The sequence below is a fragment of the Phyllostomus discolor genome, chromosome 5, assembly GCF_004126475.2.
Source record: "Phyllostomus discolor isolate MPI-MPIP mPhyDis1 chromosome 5, mPhyDis1.pri.v3, whole genome shotgun sequence".
In the NCBI taxonomy this organism is placed as follows: domain Eukaryota; kingdom Metazoa; phylum Chordata; class Mammalia; order Chiroptera; family Phyllostomidae; genus Phyllostomus; species Phyllostomus discolor.
Genome location: NC_040907.2, coordinates 149,922,922 through 149,940,475, shown reverse-complemented (window position 1 = coordinate 149,940,475; position 17,554 = coordinate 149,922,922). Strand labels below are relative to the sequence as shown.

General features: G+C 45.6%; 1 protein-coding gene across 1 annotated transcript in view; it reads left to right on the top strand.

Annotated features, from left to right (window-relative positions):
* The first annotated feature begins 2,032 nt into the window (after window positions 1-2,032).
* Window positions 2,033-17,554, top strand: part of PIK3AP1 (phosphoinositide-3-kinase adaptor protein 1) — a 95,906-nt gene continuing 80,384 nt past the window's right edge. Inside the window, exons 1-2 of the mRNA XM_028513545.2 lie at window positions 2,033-2,187; window positions 8,027-8,443. Coding sequence (XP_028369346.1) covers window positions 2,175-2,187; window positions 8,027-8,443 — 430 coding nt within the window. The 5' untranslated portion in view covers window positions 2,033-2,174. The remainder of the gene's footprint in view (window positions 2,188-8,026; window positions 8,444-17,554) is intronic.

The window sequence follows — 17,554 nt, the reverse complement described above, 5'->3', positions numbered from 1 at the left end:
ATTTCCTGGCCACATTCATTCATTCACTCATTCAAATGCTTTGAGGATACTCCCTGTGTCACAGTTGGCTCTGAGAGCTGGAGGTTCTACGGTGAAAAAGGCAGGCTTGGATCCTGCCTCTGAGGGGCTTAGGGTTGAATGGAGGAGACATAAATTTAAATAAGTGCCCAAAAATATCTATGCAATTTTTACTAAATAACAATATAGGGCTGTGAAAGTATACAATGGGTGTGTGTATGTGTGTCCAACCTGGTCTGGAGGGCAGAGAAGTCCTGAATGTAAGGTGTAGGTGTAAGGCACAGGTGGCAAACACAAGGCCCACAGGCCGCATCTGGCCCTCCACCTTGTTTTATCCCACCTGGCACCTTGTTTCTACCCGGCGGCAGTGCCAAGCTCTCGCTTAACTGTTAAGGGTAGTTACATTTATACAGTCCTAAAGTTACATTCAGCCTTTTGAAGGCAACTGTGAAGCTGATGTGGCCTCGCCCTGCCTCCTCCCTGAAAATGAGTTTGACACCCCTGGTGTAAAGTATCATGGGTGGCAAGCTCATCTCCTCTTTTGGAATTCAGGACTGTGGTAGGCAGAGTAACACCCTCCCCCCACCCCAAAGATGCCTATGTCCTAACTCTTAGAACCTGTGCATATGTTATGTTACTTGGCAAAAGAGAATTACAGTTGTAGATGATATTAAAGTTGCTAGTCAGCTGACCTTAAACAGGGAGATTTTCCTGAACTCTCTGGGCGGGATCAGTGTGATTGCTAGGATCCTTAAAAGTGGAAGAGGGAGGCAGATGAGAATCGGAGAGAGATGCAACAACCCAGAAGCAGGGTCGGAGAGATGTTATGTTGCTGGCTTGGAAGATGATGGAGGCCATGAGCCACTGTGTGCTGTCTCTAGAAGTTGAAAAGGACAAGGAAATGGGTTCTCTTCTAGAGCCTCCAGAAAGGAACCCAACCCTGCTGACCCTGGATTTCAGCCCAGGGCCACTCGTGTTGGAACTTCTGAAATGCAGAACCATAAGTTCATAAATTTGTGTTCTTTTAAGCCATTTTGTTATGGCAACAGAAGAAAATGAATTCTCAGCCTCAACCCTGGCATTTCCAGTCGTAAATCCATTTATTTCCACCTTTGCCTAACCCTATACTTCCCTCATCTCTGCTCTCTGGATCCATCTTCTTGGACCCTGCGTTGCTGAGGATCCCAAAGGACAGTGCTGCTCATATCAGTTACCAGAGCAGGCAAAGGAAGGAGGACGAGAAGCTGGCAGGTGAGTGCAAGAGTTAAGTGAGAGCTCTATCTCCGGACGCATATGGAACCTCGGGAGCGTTTTCTCCCCACGGGAGTCTGAGCAAGATACAGTATTTGGAGTATTTCACATGTTTCTTTAGCTCTAACGTGAAGATCGTGATGAGGGCTACCTCAAACGCATCAGACTTAAAAAGATAACTGCATTATGTGTTCATCATGTGAGATGATCGTTAGTGTTCGTGTACCACCAGGAGACCAAGTCCAAGGAGTTACTGAAGGGTAGTCAAGGGCAACGTCTGGCACCCAGGGCCAGGTGCCAGGGAAGGTACCTCTTCCCCTTCCTGCCCCCACCCCTTTCCTGCTGGGGCAGCAACTCAGGGAGAAAGCCCCAGGGGATGGGGAGATGGCCCGGCCAGCTGTGCTCATAAACCCCCACCCAGCCCCAGGTCACAGGGGTCGGACATGCTGCTCAACTTTCTTCCTCCCTCCCCTCTCAACACCCTCTCCACTTCGGGCTGCCTTTCGTGAAGACAAGACCAGGCTGGTTTCGTGGGGTGGGAGCACGTGGAGTGAAGCCCCCAGCCTCCTCCCTACCCCGAGCGATGGTGGAAGGGGGTGGGGGGAGCGGAGGCTGTGCGGGGAGCTGGCTGGCAGGCGGGACAGGGGTTCTCACTTCCCCTCCGCAACGGCTAGGGGTGCAGGTGCCGCGGGGCTGAGCCCCGCAGGCGCAGGCGGGGCCGGCCCTGTAGACACGCCCCCGCGGCGAGTCCTCGCAGCCTGCAGGGAGGAAGCGTCAGAGCCGCGGCTAGTCCTGCGCGGAGCCGGTGTCCCCTCCGGCCCGCGCCCAGGGACGCCGCCGGCCTCCGCTCCGTGCCCCAGGCCCCACGCGCGCAGCAAGCCGGGTGTGAGAGTTGCCCCCGCGGCATGGCAGCCTCAGGTGCGTAAGCAGGGCGCCTGGCCCATCTGGGATCCTCCCGGATGGCGCGCCCCTTCCTCTCTCCCGGCGCTCTCTGGACCCTCGCAGCCCTCCGAGCGCCCTCCCGCTCACAACTCTGTCGGACTTCTTCGTGAGGGACCTGTTCTCTTTCTGTTCTTTCCCCCAGTTCTTGGTGGCAAAGCTCCACCACTTCGACTTCCCCAGATTCTCCTTCCCAGCCTGTTGCGCGGTTCTCTGCAGCCCCTGCCTGACCCTCCTCTGTCCTCGCTTTCTAAACTTCTTTTTTTCCCTTCGATATCTAGCCCTCGGAGCCTCTGAGGGTCGTTTCTCCTGCTCTTCCAACTCTGTGAACCCAGAGTCTGAGTTGAAAGTAGCCAGAGCCAACTTGTCTGCGCGGGCGAAATGCTTCTCAGACCGATAGGGGGCGCTCAAAGAGTCCTACGTTGGCACTAGGAGATCCAAGGCGACCCCTGGGCCACCTTCCCAAGCCCACTTCCTCTGCCCATCCTGGCTTTGTTTTTCGCCTGGAATTTCGATAGGAATGTAGGAACTTCATTCCTTTAGCTTTACTTTTCCTATGTCTTTTGCACCACTTTGGGGAATGAGGGAGAGGTGGGAGCCACTGGGTGTCTACCTATCAAAACGTGCGGAGGCTTTTCTGATTAGTCTTTGGGTTCACTTCTTGGTTTCTGGGGTGTGTACACTTCAGCAGTTCACTCCCTCACTGAGATCCAGGACGAATCACATAATGATGATCATAGAGGAAACTGATGAACACTCAATGTGCATGCTGAGGGGTGATCGCACCTTAAATACGGTCTCAGCGGTGACCAGGACATGCCTGGTCTCTGCTCTTCAGGAGTTTATAGCCTTGCAAAGGAAAGCATAAATAAAGATTTACTAGATGCAGATATTACAGTTGCCATGTTTACAGTTTGCAAGAGTTTTTACCTGTGTTTTCCCTTCCTATCTTAGGACGTTTTAGTAGAGATAACATGAAGACAGGATGTAAAAGCCTCTTGAAGAATAAATTCTAGCTGGCCGGGAGAAAGTACTGACTGTTCTTGGTGGATGCAGGCAGATGCTGTATCCCCTGAGGTCTAGCCTTCTAACGGTGCTTCAGAAGCAGGGGTAGAAAAAAAGGCCAATGGTGACAGTTCTATTAGATTTGAGGATACGGGCTTCCTCCTTAAGGAGAGTGGAAAGGTAGTTAAACTTAGCCTCATGGTGCCCTAGTTGGGCTCTGGAGGTTGAAAGAGGCTGCATCGTGAATGAGGAGCCCCTGGTGATAGTAGGTTCACAGTTCACACATCCCATCTGAAAGCTGAAGCAGTTATCTAGAGGGAATTCATTCACACAACAAATACTTACTGGATGACTGCTGTGTCTAGACCCTGTTCTAGGTGTCAGGTATATATTCAGTAAACAAAACAGACGTAAGTGATGCCCCCATGGAGCTTACGGGGCAGTGGGGGAAGGCAGGCAACACACTGAGTAAGGAGCATAGATATGAGAAGTGCATGGAAAGCAATAGACTGAGAGAGTGGGGGTTCTGGGTGGTGGGGGGCAAAGGTGGAAAATTGGGACAACTGTAATAGGATAATTAATAAAGTATAATAACAATAAAACTGAAAGAAAGAAAAGTAAAAAGAAATCAGAAAAAGAAAAACAATAGAGAGGGGTAAAGGAGGTTAGTTAGGGTTATAATTTTAAATGAGGCAGCTAGGTTAGGCCTCATGGAGAAAGGGACATATGAGCAATAACCTGAAGTTTGGGGGTGGGGGAGGGCAGCATTTAGGAGAGGAGGGCTGCAGGTAGAAGAAGAGTAAATGGGTGTATGTGGTGTATTTAAGGAGGTTTCCAGAATAGGTGGGTAACTGGGGAGAAGTAGGAGATGAGGTGAGTGAAATTTCCACCTCCTTCTGTGGCTGGGAACGTGCTCTGGGCAGTTATGTCTAGGAAACAGAAGGCAGGGGGTGGTCTGAGGAGGCAGAGAAAGCCCTCCTTTAGTGTCCTGAGTGCGTCTTTAAGTGGGTGCGGACAAAGGGGCTAGAGGGCTAGGTGGTGTGGTCTCATCAGATGGGGACTCAGACCCAGTGGCCAAATCTGGGGCATGTGGGCTCTGCAGTGGCTTCCGTAGACTTCTCCAACCGTGAGAGCTGTCAGCATCCTCTGTGGTGAGATGCCACTCAGGGTGCTGCAAGTGGAAGTTGCGTCTCTGGGGTCCCTGGGGCTCCCTGAGATCTAGAGATATAATGACCCATGGTGGCATGTCACGGTGGTGACAGTATCTCTTGCCAAGATGCTGTGGGCTCTCGAGTCATCCAGGCCACTCTTCCATGAGGTCTTCTCCTCCTCCTCCTCCTTCTTCTTTTAAACAGCTTTATTGACATATAATTCATACAATACAGTTCACCCATTTCAAGCGTACAGGTCAGTGGTTTTTAGTATCTTCACACATATGTACAATTATCACTATAGTCAATTTCATAACATTTTCATCACCTCAAAAAGAAACTTTGTCTGCTTCGGCTATCACCCCCTTATTCCCTCTTCCTTCCCACCCCTGAGTTCTACTCTCTGTCTCCATAGATTTCCCTATTCTGCACTTTCATATAAATGGGATAATGTAGTATGTGGTCTTTTGTGACTGGCTTTCTTCACATAGCATAATAATTTCAATAATAAGATTCACCCAAGTTTAACAGCTATCATCATTTTTCTTATGGCTGAATCAGGTGGTCTCCTTAAATTCCCTTCTACTGAAGGGTAATCATTTGTCTTTTGCTTTTGAAAGGCATATTTGCCTGTTGAAATCAAGGAGAATCTTGGCTCCTGTCCTTGAAGGAACTTGAGAAGCAAAATAAAATGGAGTAGAATTAGCCTATCCCGGAATACTCTCTAGGCCCCTGATGGCATCTCTTGTATTTACACATGAGAGAGAGGAGACGGAGGCCATTCATGACTTTCCCAAGTGGCCAAGTCTGGTTGGTGAAGACTAGAATGACTTTCTCCATATGTCAGCCTCATACCCTCGAAGAAAGTTCTCACGAGTATCTCTTATCTCCAGATCCTTCTACTATCCTTGTACTTTCAGGGAAATAGGGTTTGAAAGGACCTTTACTTGTTCATGATCTTAACTTCCATCTGATCCTTGAGGTCCCTCAATATTCCTAACAAGCCTCAAAACTTGAAATTTCTGGAAACTCCTCACATGAACTGTTTGCAGATCTCTTCCTATTCTGGTCACCCTCCCTTTGCTGCATCCTTTTCAGTATGGTGCGGGTTCAAACACAGGGCCCCTGGACAGATGAGTTGTATGCCAGTGTCACCTACAGATTAAAGAAATGGTCTGGGCCGGGTAGCTTGAGAAGCACTTCCTCTTTGTTCTCTTCTCAGGAGGATTCTAAATCTTTCAAAGGAACCTCTCTCTCTGTCAGTGTGTTTCTTGCCATCACCGTCACTTTCTATTGCCACCAGCCAGCCGCTGCTCTACTGTTACCCATTCCTGTTTCCTCCTATAGCCAAGCCTTCTATACCCATTCCTTCCTCCTTCTATAGCCAAGCCTTCTATACCCATTCCTTCCTCCTTCTATAGCCAAGCCTTCTATACCCATTCCTTTCTCCTTCAAGAGCCTCCTTTAAGCTCTACAAGGACCCTTCTTTATTGCTGTCTGGGATTGATGAACTCCTTGTTGGTTCATGTATTTAATTTCTTTTAATAAACAAATGTCCAAAAATGAGAGAATTGATTTGGCACACGTGAAAAAATGACTTATGGCTAGAGGAAGAGAATTATTTTTGACAAAAGGGGTGTCCCCTACATAAGACAGAGTTGCTGACAAAGCATTTAGTCCTGTGTCATTGCCCAGCATGTTATGGAGGGATTTGAACTTCTACTTTGGGCTTTCTTACAACTTTCCCAGCTTTCAGTTTCAGCAGCAGAGCAAAGTTCAGGAAGTTGATAGGTTTCGTTGTCCTCACTTATGTTGAGGCAAAATTTGCTTCGATTCAGTGTACTGGTCTGAAGTCACACTCCAGATGGGTGGTGGCCAAGTGGGTTGTGATGCCAACCGGGCTGAGGTGCTAACCACTTCCTTCTCAGGTACTTTTGCTCAAAGAGCGGTTGGATTTAACACTAGAACCCCTGGAATGAGACATTTTAAATGCATTTTTCACATAGAAGAGGCTATTCTCATAAGAGCTTTTTATTTCAATTGTATATTTAAACTTTCATTTTAGAAGTTTTACATTTCTAGAAAAACTGTGAAGACAGGAGAGAATTCCGTATACTCCACACTCCATGTCTCCTATTATTAACATTTAAACTTCCTTCGATGACTAGAGGTCTGTACTGAACAACAGGTTTTGTGATGTCTGTTAACAGAGAAGCAAGGAGTGGCGAGGCAGGACCCATGGTGAACTGAATGCTTAGTCCCTCAATGTTTCAGAACCCGTCAGTCTTCAAAATGCTGTTTTGCTTTTCGGTCACTGTCTCCTCATAGACGTGGCATACGTTGCTCGTGGCCTTGTGGTCAGGGCCATGTAAAGTTGCTGGTTTCCTGCTAGGTCAGTCACTGCTCCAGGACCCACACTGCCTTCTTAAGGGCACTTCTTATGCTCTAGGAAGTCTCTTCTTCCCTTCCTCGCCATCGCTTGTCAACCCACTGAAGACATTGTCGATGGCTTCTTCCTCACTAATGTACGGGACCACACGCTTTCTGAGATCTTATTCTTCTTCTAACCCATTTAGTCCTAGCTTTGTGACTAATTACTGAGTGTGAATTTATCTTCACAACTGAAGTGGTTTTTTTTTTCATCTTTAAAGGAGGTATTGAGCCAAATGATCCCCCAAAACCCTTTCTAACTCAGTATTTCTCTGAAGCTTTTGACCGTTTCTGGCATGTATGCTTTACTAGAAGAAGAAGGCCCACGTCATGGACCACGTGTGGTGAGGGACACCTGATGGATGGTACTGCATAGGCATTAATTCAACCACAGTTACTGTTTGCATTAATGCACTGTCTATAATAATGTGAGGATAATGATAGCAGGTGCCAATTGCTGAGGGGTTACTACATGCCAAACACTTTGCTTAGCACTTTACATAAAATTCTCATTTAATTCTCACTGATAAATATTGCTGTTGTATTTCCATTTGCAGATGAGTAAACTGAGGTTTAGAATATTTAAGTAACTTGCCCAAGGTTGCACAGCTAATACTTCACAGAGCCAAGATACAAACTCCGGCTGCCTGATTTCAGACCTGTGCTCGTCAGCACTGCATTGGGGGAAGAGCCAGGTTCTGGGGCCAGGCTCTCTGAGTTCAAATTCTGACTCTGCCACTGTGGATCTTGGGTAAGTTGCTTAACTGCTACTTCTGTTTTATCATCTTTAAAATGGGGCTGATGGTAGCGCCCACCTTAGAAGGTCCCTATGATGATTACTTTCCCCTAGTTTACTAGGCGACGGGCTTGGAAGAGTGTCTGGTGCATAGTGACTCTACAGAAATGCTTGCTGTTATGACGACGATGGTGACCATCATCATCACTATCATCTGTGTCCTGTATTGTGCCAGCTGTGGGGGGAAGAGTATGCCTGCAGAAGCAATAGCTAATGTAAACATCGGAAATGGCTTTGTATATTTAGGCAAAGACCGAGAGCCTGGTAAGGTTGTAACACCAATTGTAAGTGGGGGAAGAGGTCAGGCAGGTATGCTGGAGGCAGGCCTTGGAAGATTGTGGGTGCCTGGCTCCTCGTCTGGTTGGTATACCTTGTAGGTCAGGGCTTAGAAGGAGCAGGTGTGTTAACGCACTTCTGTGTCTTGCTTCTTGCTTAGGGGTGTTCCGAAGGTGTGACATCCTCCTCTTCTATAGCTCGGATGCTGAGGAATGGTGCCAGTATCTCCAGGACCTTTTCCTGGCCAGTCGGCAGGTCCGCACCCAGAAGACGCTGACTTACAGGTTGGGCCCTGAGACCTCCTTCTCGGCAGAAGACTTGACCTTCTTTCTCAGCCCACGCTGCATCGTGGTGCTGCTGTCTGCAGAGCTGGTGCAGTGCTTCAGCCAGCCGGCCCTGCTGCCCCTGCTGCAGAGAGCCTTCCACCCTCCACACCGCATGGTCCGGCTGTTCTGCGGGGTGCGGGACAGCAAGGAGTTCCTGGACTTCTTTCCAGATTGGGCTCACTGGCAGGAGTTCACGTGCGATGACGAGCCTGAGACTTATGTGGCAGTTGTGAAGAAGGCCATTTCTGAAGGTAAGGATCTCTTCTGAGGTAAAGATGAACAAGCCCTAGAAAAATGACTGATGAAGGCCCAGGCATTCCAGGTGAGACATTGTCACTTAACACTAGTCATTTATATTACAAAATGGGCATGGACCTCACTATGCTAAGAGCCCCAGTCATATCTATGGATGTAGAGCAGCCTATTCCTGGGATGGGGTAACGAGAAGATAGGTCTGCAACGCGGGAGAGGGAGATGACACTTTCCCTTGGGTTCTGTGCCAGGACAAAAGCCTTTCTAGACTTTTCTACACCTTGGAAGGTACAGGACACAGGTTCCAGCCCAGTAAGAAGGCAGTGGAAGGCTGGGACCTAGTTTGGTGGGCGTGTGAGGAACAGGACTGCCCGCCTTCCTGCCTGGAAGCCCTTTCCATTTTACCATCATGGGGCCATAAGATTTTTGTTGAGAAAGGATTGCTTTTGGATATTTATAGAGAAACACCCCTCTATTTCCCATCAGCCTAGCTTCCGTTTTTTGCCCATTTTCTCCTTTTAAAGTGGGAAAATTCTGCCCCTCTCTGCCAGGGTTGATGATTTCAGTGGCCCCAGGAAGTGTGACATACACTCTGATTAACAGTAACGGAAGATGTGCTCTTGGATGGACACATGTCACAGCTTTTCTTCCTCTTTTTGTTTTCTGTTTTTGTCTCACTCTGGGCACGAGCAGGCTGTGTGTTTTCCTCTGTTCTCTTACCATTTGAGATCTTACAAACCTGATGCCAACAAAGAAACCCGGAGAACTCTGGAGTGGTGTAATTATGTTCAGTTTTCCCAGGTGTGACTTGGATATTAATCTGGTTCATCCACCCATCTCATTTGCTGAACTGAATCAAGAATTCGCAAATTTTTAGTGACCTTAAGAAGCTAACATAGCTTTTTAGATGCTTTTATATTAGGAATACTTTGCTTTAAAATAATAAATACAAACAGGTCATGTAACATAGTGGGATCCCAGCTTGTTCTGAAATATGAATGACTAGTGTTAGCCCGAGGATCTCACCTGAAATGCTTGGGACCTAGATTAGTAATTTTTTCTGGATTTGCTTATTTTTACTTCAGAAGGACACGATGATAGAAAAAGCACACACTCCATACTTGCTTGATCGCACTTCATTGCTTTGAGGTAGCTGTGATCTGCCTAAATTTACAAAGACCTGAGACACCGTGTTGTTTCTGTGGACTAGCTTATGTCTCAGCAAAAGTCCATTAGGATCTTGTGGGCCGGCCGCCGTGACCCACCCACCAGTGCAGAGCTCCACGGATGGATTGTCCCTGTGCTGGCACGTTATGCTGTGTGCTCTAACAGGTTTTCTTTATAACATTACACTGGTATGGTTTTAAAAAAATAGATGCTAAAAAGGATTTTTAAAATGTTGTTTGGATATATCCAATGTTTAGATGCCGGGATAAATGGATGGCCTATAATATTTTACTTTTTTGCTAACAACTCTGGCTCAGTATGCTGTGGGCCTTTAGTTTCGAGTGTTTCAGAAAGAATGAAGTGTTTCGCAGTGCTGCTTATGTTCTGAGAGCAAATAGCCTTTCATCAGAAAGATTATTTTAGTGGGGGATTAAAATGAGCTGCTTAATGGAAAACCTCTGCAGTTCAAAATCAATGGATATGTGGGAACAAGTGGAATTCTAGGAAAGAGGAGGAGGAAAGGTGGCTCATGCTTCAGTGCAACTTTCTTATCTAGGGTTAGGTTTGTGAGTTTGGGGGTTTAAGCTCTCTATATGTAACAGGATGGCTTAGATTTGCTTTTGGGGTATCCATAGCCATCACCCTTGGTCAGCCCAGTTATGTGCTGTAGCTCTGATTTTTTATTCCAGACAAGCTTTCTTAACAAAGTTAAGACTCAGCCCTGGCTGATGTGGCTCAGTGGATTGAGCACGGACCTGTCAACTGAAAGGTCCCTGGTTCGATTCCCAGTCGGGGCACATGCCTGGTTTGCAGGCCAGGTCCCTAGTTGGGGTCATGCAAGAGGCAGCCAACTGATGCTTCTCTCCCTCTCTTTCTTCCTCCCTTCCCCTCTCTTTGAAAATAATGAATGAATGAATGAATTAAAAAAAAAACAAGACTCAGAGTCAGACAGTGTAGCAAAAAGATCTCTGAACATCGGTAGAGACACTCAGTGGCCTGTCTCTGCTGCCAACTAGATGCCCAATTTCGGGCAAGTCACTTAGCTTCTTTTGGTTTCAGTCTTCTCTGTCAGAGGTAGAATTGGGCTTGATCTAAGACACTTTCCAGGGCTAATAGCCTATAACTCTCCCAGGCCAAAGAGCCTCAGACATTTTTGAAGCACCATCTTCTTGCCCTACTTCATACCTGCTTTGACTCCTAGGAAGTTTCGGGCTAACAGTGTTTAAAAACAGTAGTATCCCAACACTAGATGTCTGGTAGAATCGTCCTTGGTTACATTCTCTATAACTTGTGATGGTTTATTTGACTATTCCTCTTTTATACATGAAGTTTTCCTAAGGGACCTCAAAATAAAAGGAAAAAATAGAAATATTGTACATTCCACCTCTATAAGCTGCCCCAGACCTATGAGGAAAAAAAAATACACAAAATGTGTTTCTTTGACTTTCTGCATTTAAAATGGGGGAAAACTTATGGTAGGGACCGTAATCATGGGATTACTGATTATAGGGCTGTTGAAAGCTATAGGGAGACAAATTTCAGGAAAGCGTAGGAAGAGTGAGAGCACACAGAGATGGAATGGGCGGCCTGTGGAGGTGGTGAGTTCCACGACCCAGGGGGTGTGTGAGTGGAGACTGGTCTAAAGCAACTCACCTTTGGAACCATGGTTGGCACATGGGACCTTCATAGCCTTTTGATTAGAAAACTCCCTTATGTGAGGTTTCTTTTCTTACCAGGAGCACATTTCTGTTCTGACTTCAGTCTTCCTCCCTCACCAGGGCTCCCTGAGCTTTCTAGTTCAAAACTGAAGACGGATTGGTCATGCCCCTATTATGACCCTAGCAGGAAATAGCAGTGAACAAAAAGACCTTAATTTTTAACCCATGTAACCCTTGAAAATGGTAAAGTCCCCAGGGTATTTATATATATGTATTTTTTAACTTTGAGATAGCTTGTGAAAAAACATGACTACTTAATGAGATCTTCGCTGAGACCATTTAAAATGTAGGCTAAACTTGAGACCACTTAAAATTTAAAGTAAAGCTTAAGGATCAAAAGCTTTAGAGAGCAGAACTGGTCATGGAGGTAATTATTCCAGACACTTAGGTTAAGTGTAGCTACAGGATGTCACTTATACTTTCTCTTGCTGCTGTGTTACCTACACAGGGGCTTCCCAACGCTGACTGTGTTCAGGGGGCCCTGGGGATCTTCAGCTCTGCATCTGTAGGTCTGGGTGGGGCCCAAGATTCTGCGTTTCTAACAGGCAACCAGGTCATGCTGCTGCTGCTGCTGCTGGTCAGGGGTCCACATCGAGTGAGTGTCTACGCCACCTTCCCTTTGTCAGGTCAGTGGTCAAGTACCTCTGCTGTGCACCCACCATTTTTCTACTTTTCTGGAAATGGGGGCATCATCACATCAGGGCGACTCCCACACACCCGTCTGTTGAGGTGTGTAATTAGGCCAGTGTTGGTGCTTATGCTGACAGATTTCAGGGTGGAGCTCCTGGTTCTCTTCCTGTGCCGCTACTCGAGATTCCATGAGTTAGCTCTGGCAACTTTTAATCTCGTAGTTTTCCAGATGCAAGTCAGTGGTCCTGACGTTGGAGCGGGAGTACACGTTCATCATGACCCTTATGGCTTCTTCACTTAACAGGCCCGTTGATCATAATTACTACTGCACTTAAAAAATGTTTTAGAGGTTTTATTTTCTATCCCCCTCTCCAAATTTATCAGTGACCTTAGAATCGGGTAAGTGTTTTAATTAGAGTCTTCGGTGTGTTGGAGCAGCCGTTTTGCTGTTCAGGGTTCTCATCTGTAAAATGATGGGCTGGGCCAGATGATTTGGAAGGTTGCCTCCAGCTGTAATATATCATTATAAGTTTGCTAAGGAGACGGCAAATTACCCAGAACCTTTTAATGATGCAGTTTCCTTCCAAGATGTCTGCAGGGATATATATTCAGTATGTGGAAGACTGTGCTATTGTTCTGAACTTTTCGGACTTAGTTTAAAACAAGGAAGTGAGAAAAACCCAGTTACAGCACAGAAATTATTTCCTCTTTACCAGAGCGCTATTCTTTGCTGCAAACCTCATTTGAATGCAAAAATAGATTCTGTTTAGCCTGTGTGGGAAAGGACTGGGTGGGTGATATTGGGTTTTATTTCAAAAGTCCTCATCACTGTCCATGTGTGTGTGTGCTTGCATCGCTGTGTTGTATGTGTGAGGGGGAAGGGAAGCATTACACCCAATTCTCCTACAGAATTGGGAGACGCTAGATCTCACCAGAGACGCTAGGGATCTTGTCTGCTTCTTCACATGGATTGTTTTCTCTTCGCCTCCCTCATCCTTCCTCGTGGCCTTTGTGCTTTAGAAGTTCAGATGGTATCTCAAATCATAATGTATTTTTCTTATGTTCCTATGGGGAAAATTTAAAGGGATATGCCCTCATTTGACCTTCCTTTGTTAATATTAATGTTCTAACCTGAATGTTAAACTGGAGTTTAAAAGAAAAACAATTAAAATATTTAAAAATGCTTTCTGCTAACTCATGGATTCCAAAATCTTTCCTTAAATTTAAAAAGGAGTATTTTGTTTCCAAAATACAGTAATATGTGTTCATCATAATGTTTTAAGAAAGAAAAAATACCTTTAGGTTATTTCCATTTTTTAATAAATAAATAATGTTGCAGTAAATCTTCATGCCAGTTTGTGCCTAAATCTTTGTGCATCTCTGTCGACTTCCTCCCAACCATAGCTCTCCAGCTTTTCAGAGACAGGACCGTCCCCCCACCCCTGCCCCTCCCCCCTTGCCTCGGGGCATCTCTTCACCCTCCCTGAATAACCTGAATCCATGGCCCCTCCCACTAGAGTTCTTTATGTTGCAGTTCATTTCATTTTTCTTTCCCTTTATGCCTATGTCAGTTACTCACATTTGCAGCACCTCTTGCAAAGATCCTCCGATGGAGAACAGCCCTGCACCCATCTGTCCCTTCACACAGAGAGCTAATACTCAGATAAGTGTTTTTATGACAGTGACTATGAGTAATGCATTGGGCATTTCATATGCATTTACTTCCCCTACAGTCCTGAGTGGGTAGGTGGTTTTCCCACTATTCCTCAGATGAGGAAACTGAGGTTCAGAGAGGTTAAATGACTTGCATAAGGACCAGGAGCAGCTCACTTCAGAACCTAGGGCCCTCAGGCTTCAGAATGCGCTCCACCTGACCTTGCTTTCCTCTCAGTCCTCTCCCAACTCACCTCTTCCTTGCAGAAATAAGAAGGACGGAAAAACTTCACGGAAGAGAAAGGATTAGGGACAATAAAGTTTCTTTACACCTCAGGTTCCCAAGTCAGTTTGGGCATTGGCATTGCCCTGCACTTTGTTTAAAGTGCAGGTTCCTGGGCCCCACCTCAGACCCACTGAACCAGATTTCGGGGCATTAGTCCCAGGAATATGAATTTCAAAAAGGCTCCACAGCTGGTTCTGCTGTGAAGCCCTATTCCAGGCTCTGCTCTACGCCTGCTGTGATTTCCTTGGTGTTCTGGTTGGACGAGCCGGCAGCAGCCCGGGCCCTATGGGCTGTTAGGATGCGGGTCACGGGGCACTGGTCCCATGGGTTCAGAGCTTGGCCATGGCACAACTCGCTTCCACGTCACAGGCAGCAGCCTTTAGAGAGGGGAAGAGAGTCAGAGCTTCACAGCAAAGGGGAAGTCACTGCACCCTCCTTGCTGTCCTTGGTGTGGTGGCCTCGCTGATGGTAAGCCATTGACTTCTGGGGCTTCTGTGGGGCCTTGCAGAGAATAATGAAAGAATCTGACCATGGGCCCCTCGAAATGGACTATTTTTGTTCTGCTGTCCCCTTGCCTTGTGGCTGTGGGTTGTTGGGTCTGCTTTTTCTCTGCTGTGGGTGAGTCTGCAGTTGGCTCCCCTAAGCTCCTCCTTAAGTGCTTCCTGCTGAAGGATGCTTTCTTTACACAGTCTTCTCTTTTGAAGTGATCTTTGACAATGGGGAAGATGCTCAACTGAGATGGTAAAATCTATCTGGGTGTTACTAAAAAGCTATAGCCTGTCCAAGTCTGTCCAAGTGTCCCTTGGATTTCCCTTGCCAGGTACCCTGATTGCCTTGTAGAATGAGATGCCTCCATTCTCCTAGCTGTGCCTGGAACTGTTAAGGACAAATGCCCACAGTAGATTTTTGTGCCTATGGGACTTTTCCACTGAGGCCTGAGAGTCTCCTGGGATTATCAATTTCCTATAAGGCTGTGAGCCCCAGATGGCATAGTGAAATTGGCCATCCTGCTGCTTCAGTCAGCTGCCCAGAGACAGCCTTCTCCTTCCAGTTTATTAGTCTTTCTGTGGCCCCTCAAGGAAAGTATTTGCAAGTCCCTTTGCCACCTGTGGTTGGTGAGCTGCAGTGAAAAGGGAGTGATGAATGCTGAAGTTTCCACTGGTATGAGAATTCTCAAGTTTGCACCTGTCCTGATCTAAACTGTCTAACATGTGCCAGAATGGAAACATGAGCTATAGGAATTTAATCGGTTAGTTTCAGTATTTTCTGCATCTTGCTTTTCCTGGTACTGTTGCTTGAAGAGACTACTAGAACTTCGAAGGGACTGGACATCTGTTTTCCCATTTCAAAGCCCTTATATGGACATTATTTCATTTGGTCCATGCAATTTTTCTAAAAGGCAGAAATTATCTCCAACTCAAAGATGAGAAAAACAAGGCTTAGCCAGGTTCAATGACTTGTCCAAGGTCACACAGCTGCTTTTAAGTTAGAGCTAGGATCAGGGTCAGGGCCTCCTGCCTTGCAGTCTGAAGCTTAGTTATTGCCTTGTGTAGGTACCCCAGACAGCCTTTAATCTGGTACATGTTTATTGGGCATTGACTATTCTCAAGGCCCTGTACTAGGGGCTGGGATAGATCAGGGAAAGACAGACATAGTAGGTGCTGTAATAATATCTACAGTCCAGACCACTGCTTTCCAAAAAATGTGTAAGGTGAGTTACATAGGAAATTTAAAGTTTTCTGGTAGCTGCAGTAATGAGAGAGAGAGAGAGAGAGGGAAAGAAACAGGTGTATTAATTTTAAAATATGGTTTACTTAACCCAGTATATCTAAAATATTTTCAAAAAATAAAATATCATTTCAATATCTAATCAATATATAATTATTAATGAGATATTTTACATCCTTTAAAAATACTAAGTCTTTGAAATCTGATGTATATTTCATGTCAAATGTTCAATAGCCATGTGTGGCCAGTGGCTACCATGATAGACAGTGTAGATCAAGAAGGATGCTTACTTTTCAGAGGATTGGGGCCATATCAGTTAATATGTTAAATGGCATGTGTAAAAATATTCCTGTCCTGATTTCTTTGTTCATTCATTTATATGGTCAGTCAGTCATTCAGAAAGAACTGAATGAGCATCTACCAGGTGCTGATCCGTATGTAATCCCTCCTTATCTTTTTCTTTCCTTTTCTCACTAATCTCCTCTGTCCTTTGCTTCCTCTTTATACTTCCCCTTTCTTTGTCCCTTTCGATATTTTGTTAGCTGTTTAACTACCTTCCCAAGGTCCACAAATACCGTGGCAGTTAAGACAAAATTAGCTTTGATTAACAACAGGGTTTCTTTCTGTCCTTGAAATGACCAGCTTATCATCTGAGGTAGTGGGACTGATCTCTTAGCAACCAATGTCAAGACAGAATCAAGTCAGGATGTCACCACACCCATACAACTTTTTAAAACTATGTGTGTGTGACTTTTTTTCCTGAAAGGATACACAAGAAATTGTTGGTAGTGGTTGCTTTTGGATGAATGAAGAATATTTTGAACTTTTTGTTTTGGACATTTCTCCATTGTTCTAATTTTTCTACTGTGCTCATGCTTGACTTTCAGTTAGGAATTTTAATAGAGAAAGATGATGGAGTCTTGAGGGTTTTGTGGATCTAGAGGAAGGAGGGAGGCTTGCACCCAGCTAATCCAAAAAGGCCAAGCTTCAGGTGAAGCTCCTCTGTGTAAACGCCTTAGCCTCTTTCTCTGCTTCATTAGGCTGCTCTTCTGGGGGAGGGGAAGTGGCGTGATATCGGTGTGTGTGATTGCTGCACTGTCATCACCATCACCGACTGGTGTGGGCTAATGACTCCAAGGAAGGGACAGCTGCTTGTGTTGGAGTCCTGTTTTTACTCTTGTCCAGTCAAATCTGGATTGATGTCTCTTGTGTTACTACAGTCTTTACGATAAAAAGTGAGAGAATAGGGGTGTATATTTCAAAGACTCTGATGCTGACTGGTTTTGCTACCTTGGGCAAGTCATGTGGCCACCCTGGATCTGTTCTTCTCCTCTTTAAAATGCTGGGAAGAACACAGGTGAACATCTTAAACCTTTACAGCCATGATATTTCATTTTAATTATGTGTGATGTTTACATATGTTACTTTGCATTGCTGAGTCTCAATCTGATAGTTTTCAAAATCCCATCAAGATAGAGTGTGTTATTTCAGCTAACAAATTATCTTTCACAGCATAATTTTTAAATTGGACCTTAAACAGCATAATAATAGCTTTCTGTTTGTGTACATGAGCCCAAATGCAGTCTTAGGGGGATATAACGCGATGCTGGTACCCGTGTGAGAATGAAAGCGCACACGTGTCTAACTTCTTCCCTATACTGTTTGTTAGGGTCTGCATGTAGATTTATGGGTTCATAGGAAGGTAACGGGGAAATGGGGGCAAATATGCATGACAGAATAGGTCTGTTAGTTTCCCTATATTACAGGATGTTTTGACAGCTTTTAATTTGTTTCCAGTGCCATTCACATGACGAAGAGTGTGTCAGGTGGCCAAGGCAATAGGATGATTTGTGCTGTAAATGACTTTGTATCTGCTCATTGGAGAAATTACTAAAGCCACAAAAGATTTGTCATATGGACTTATGAGC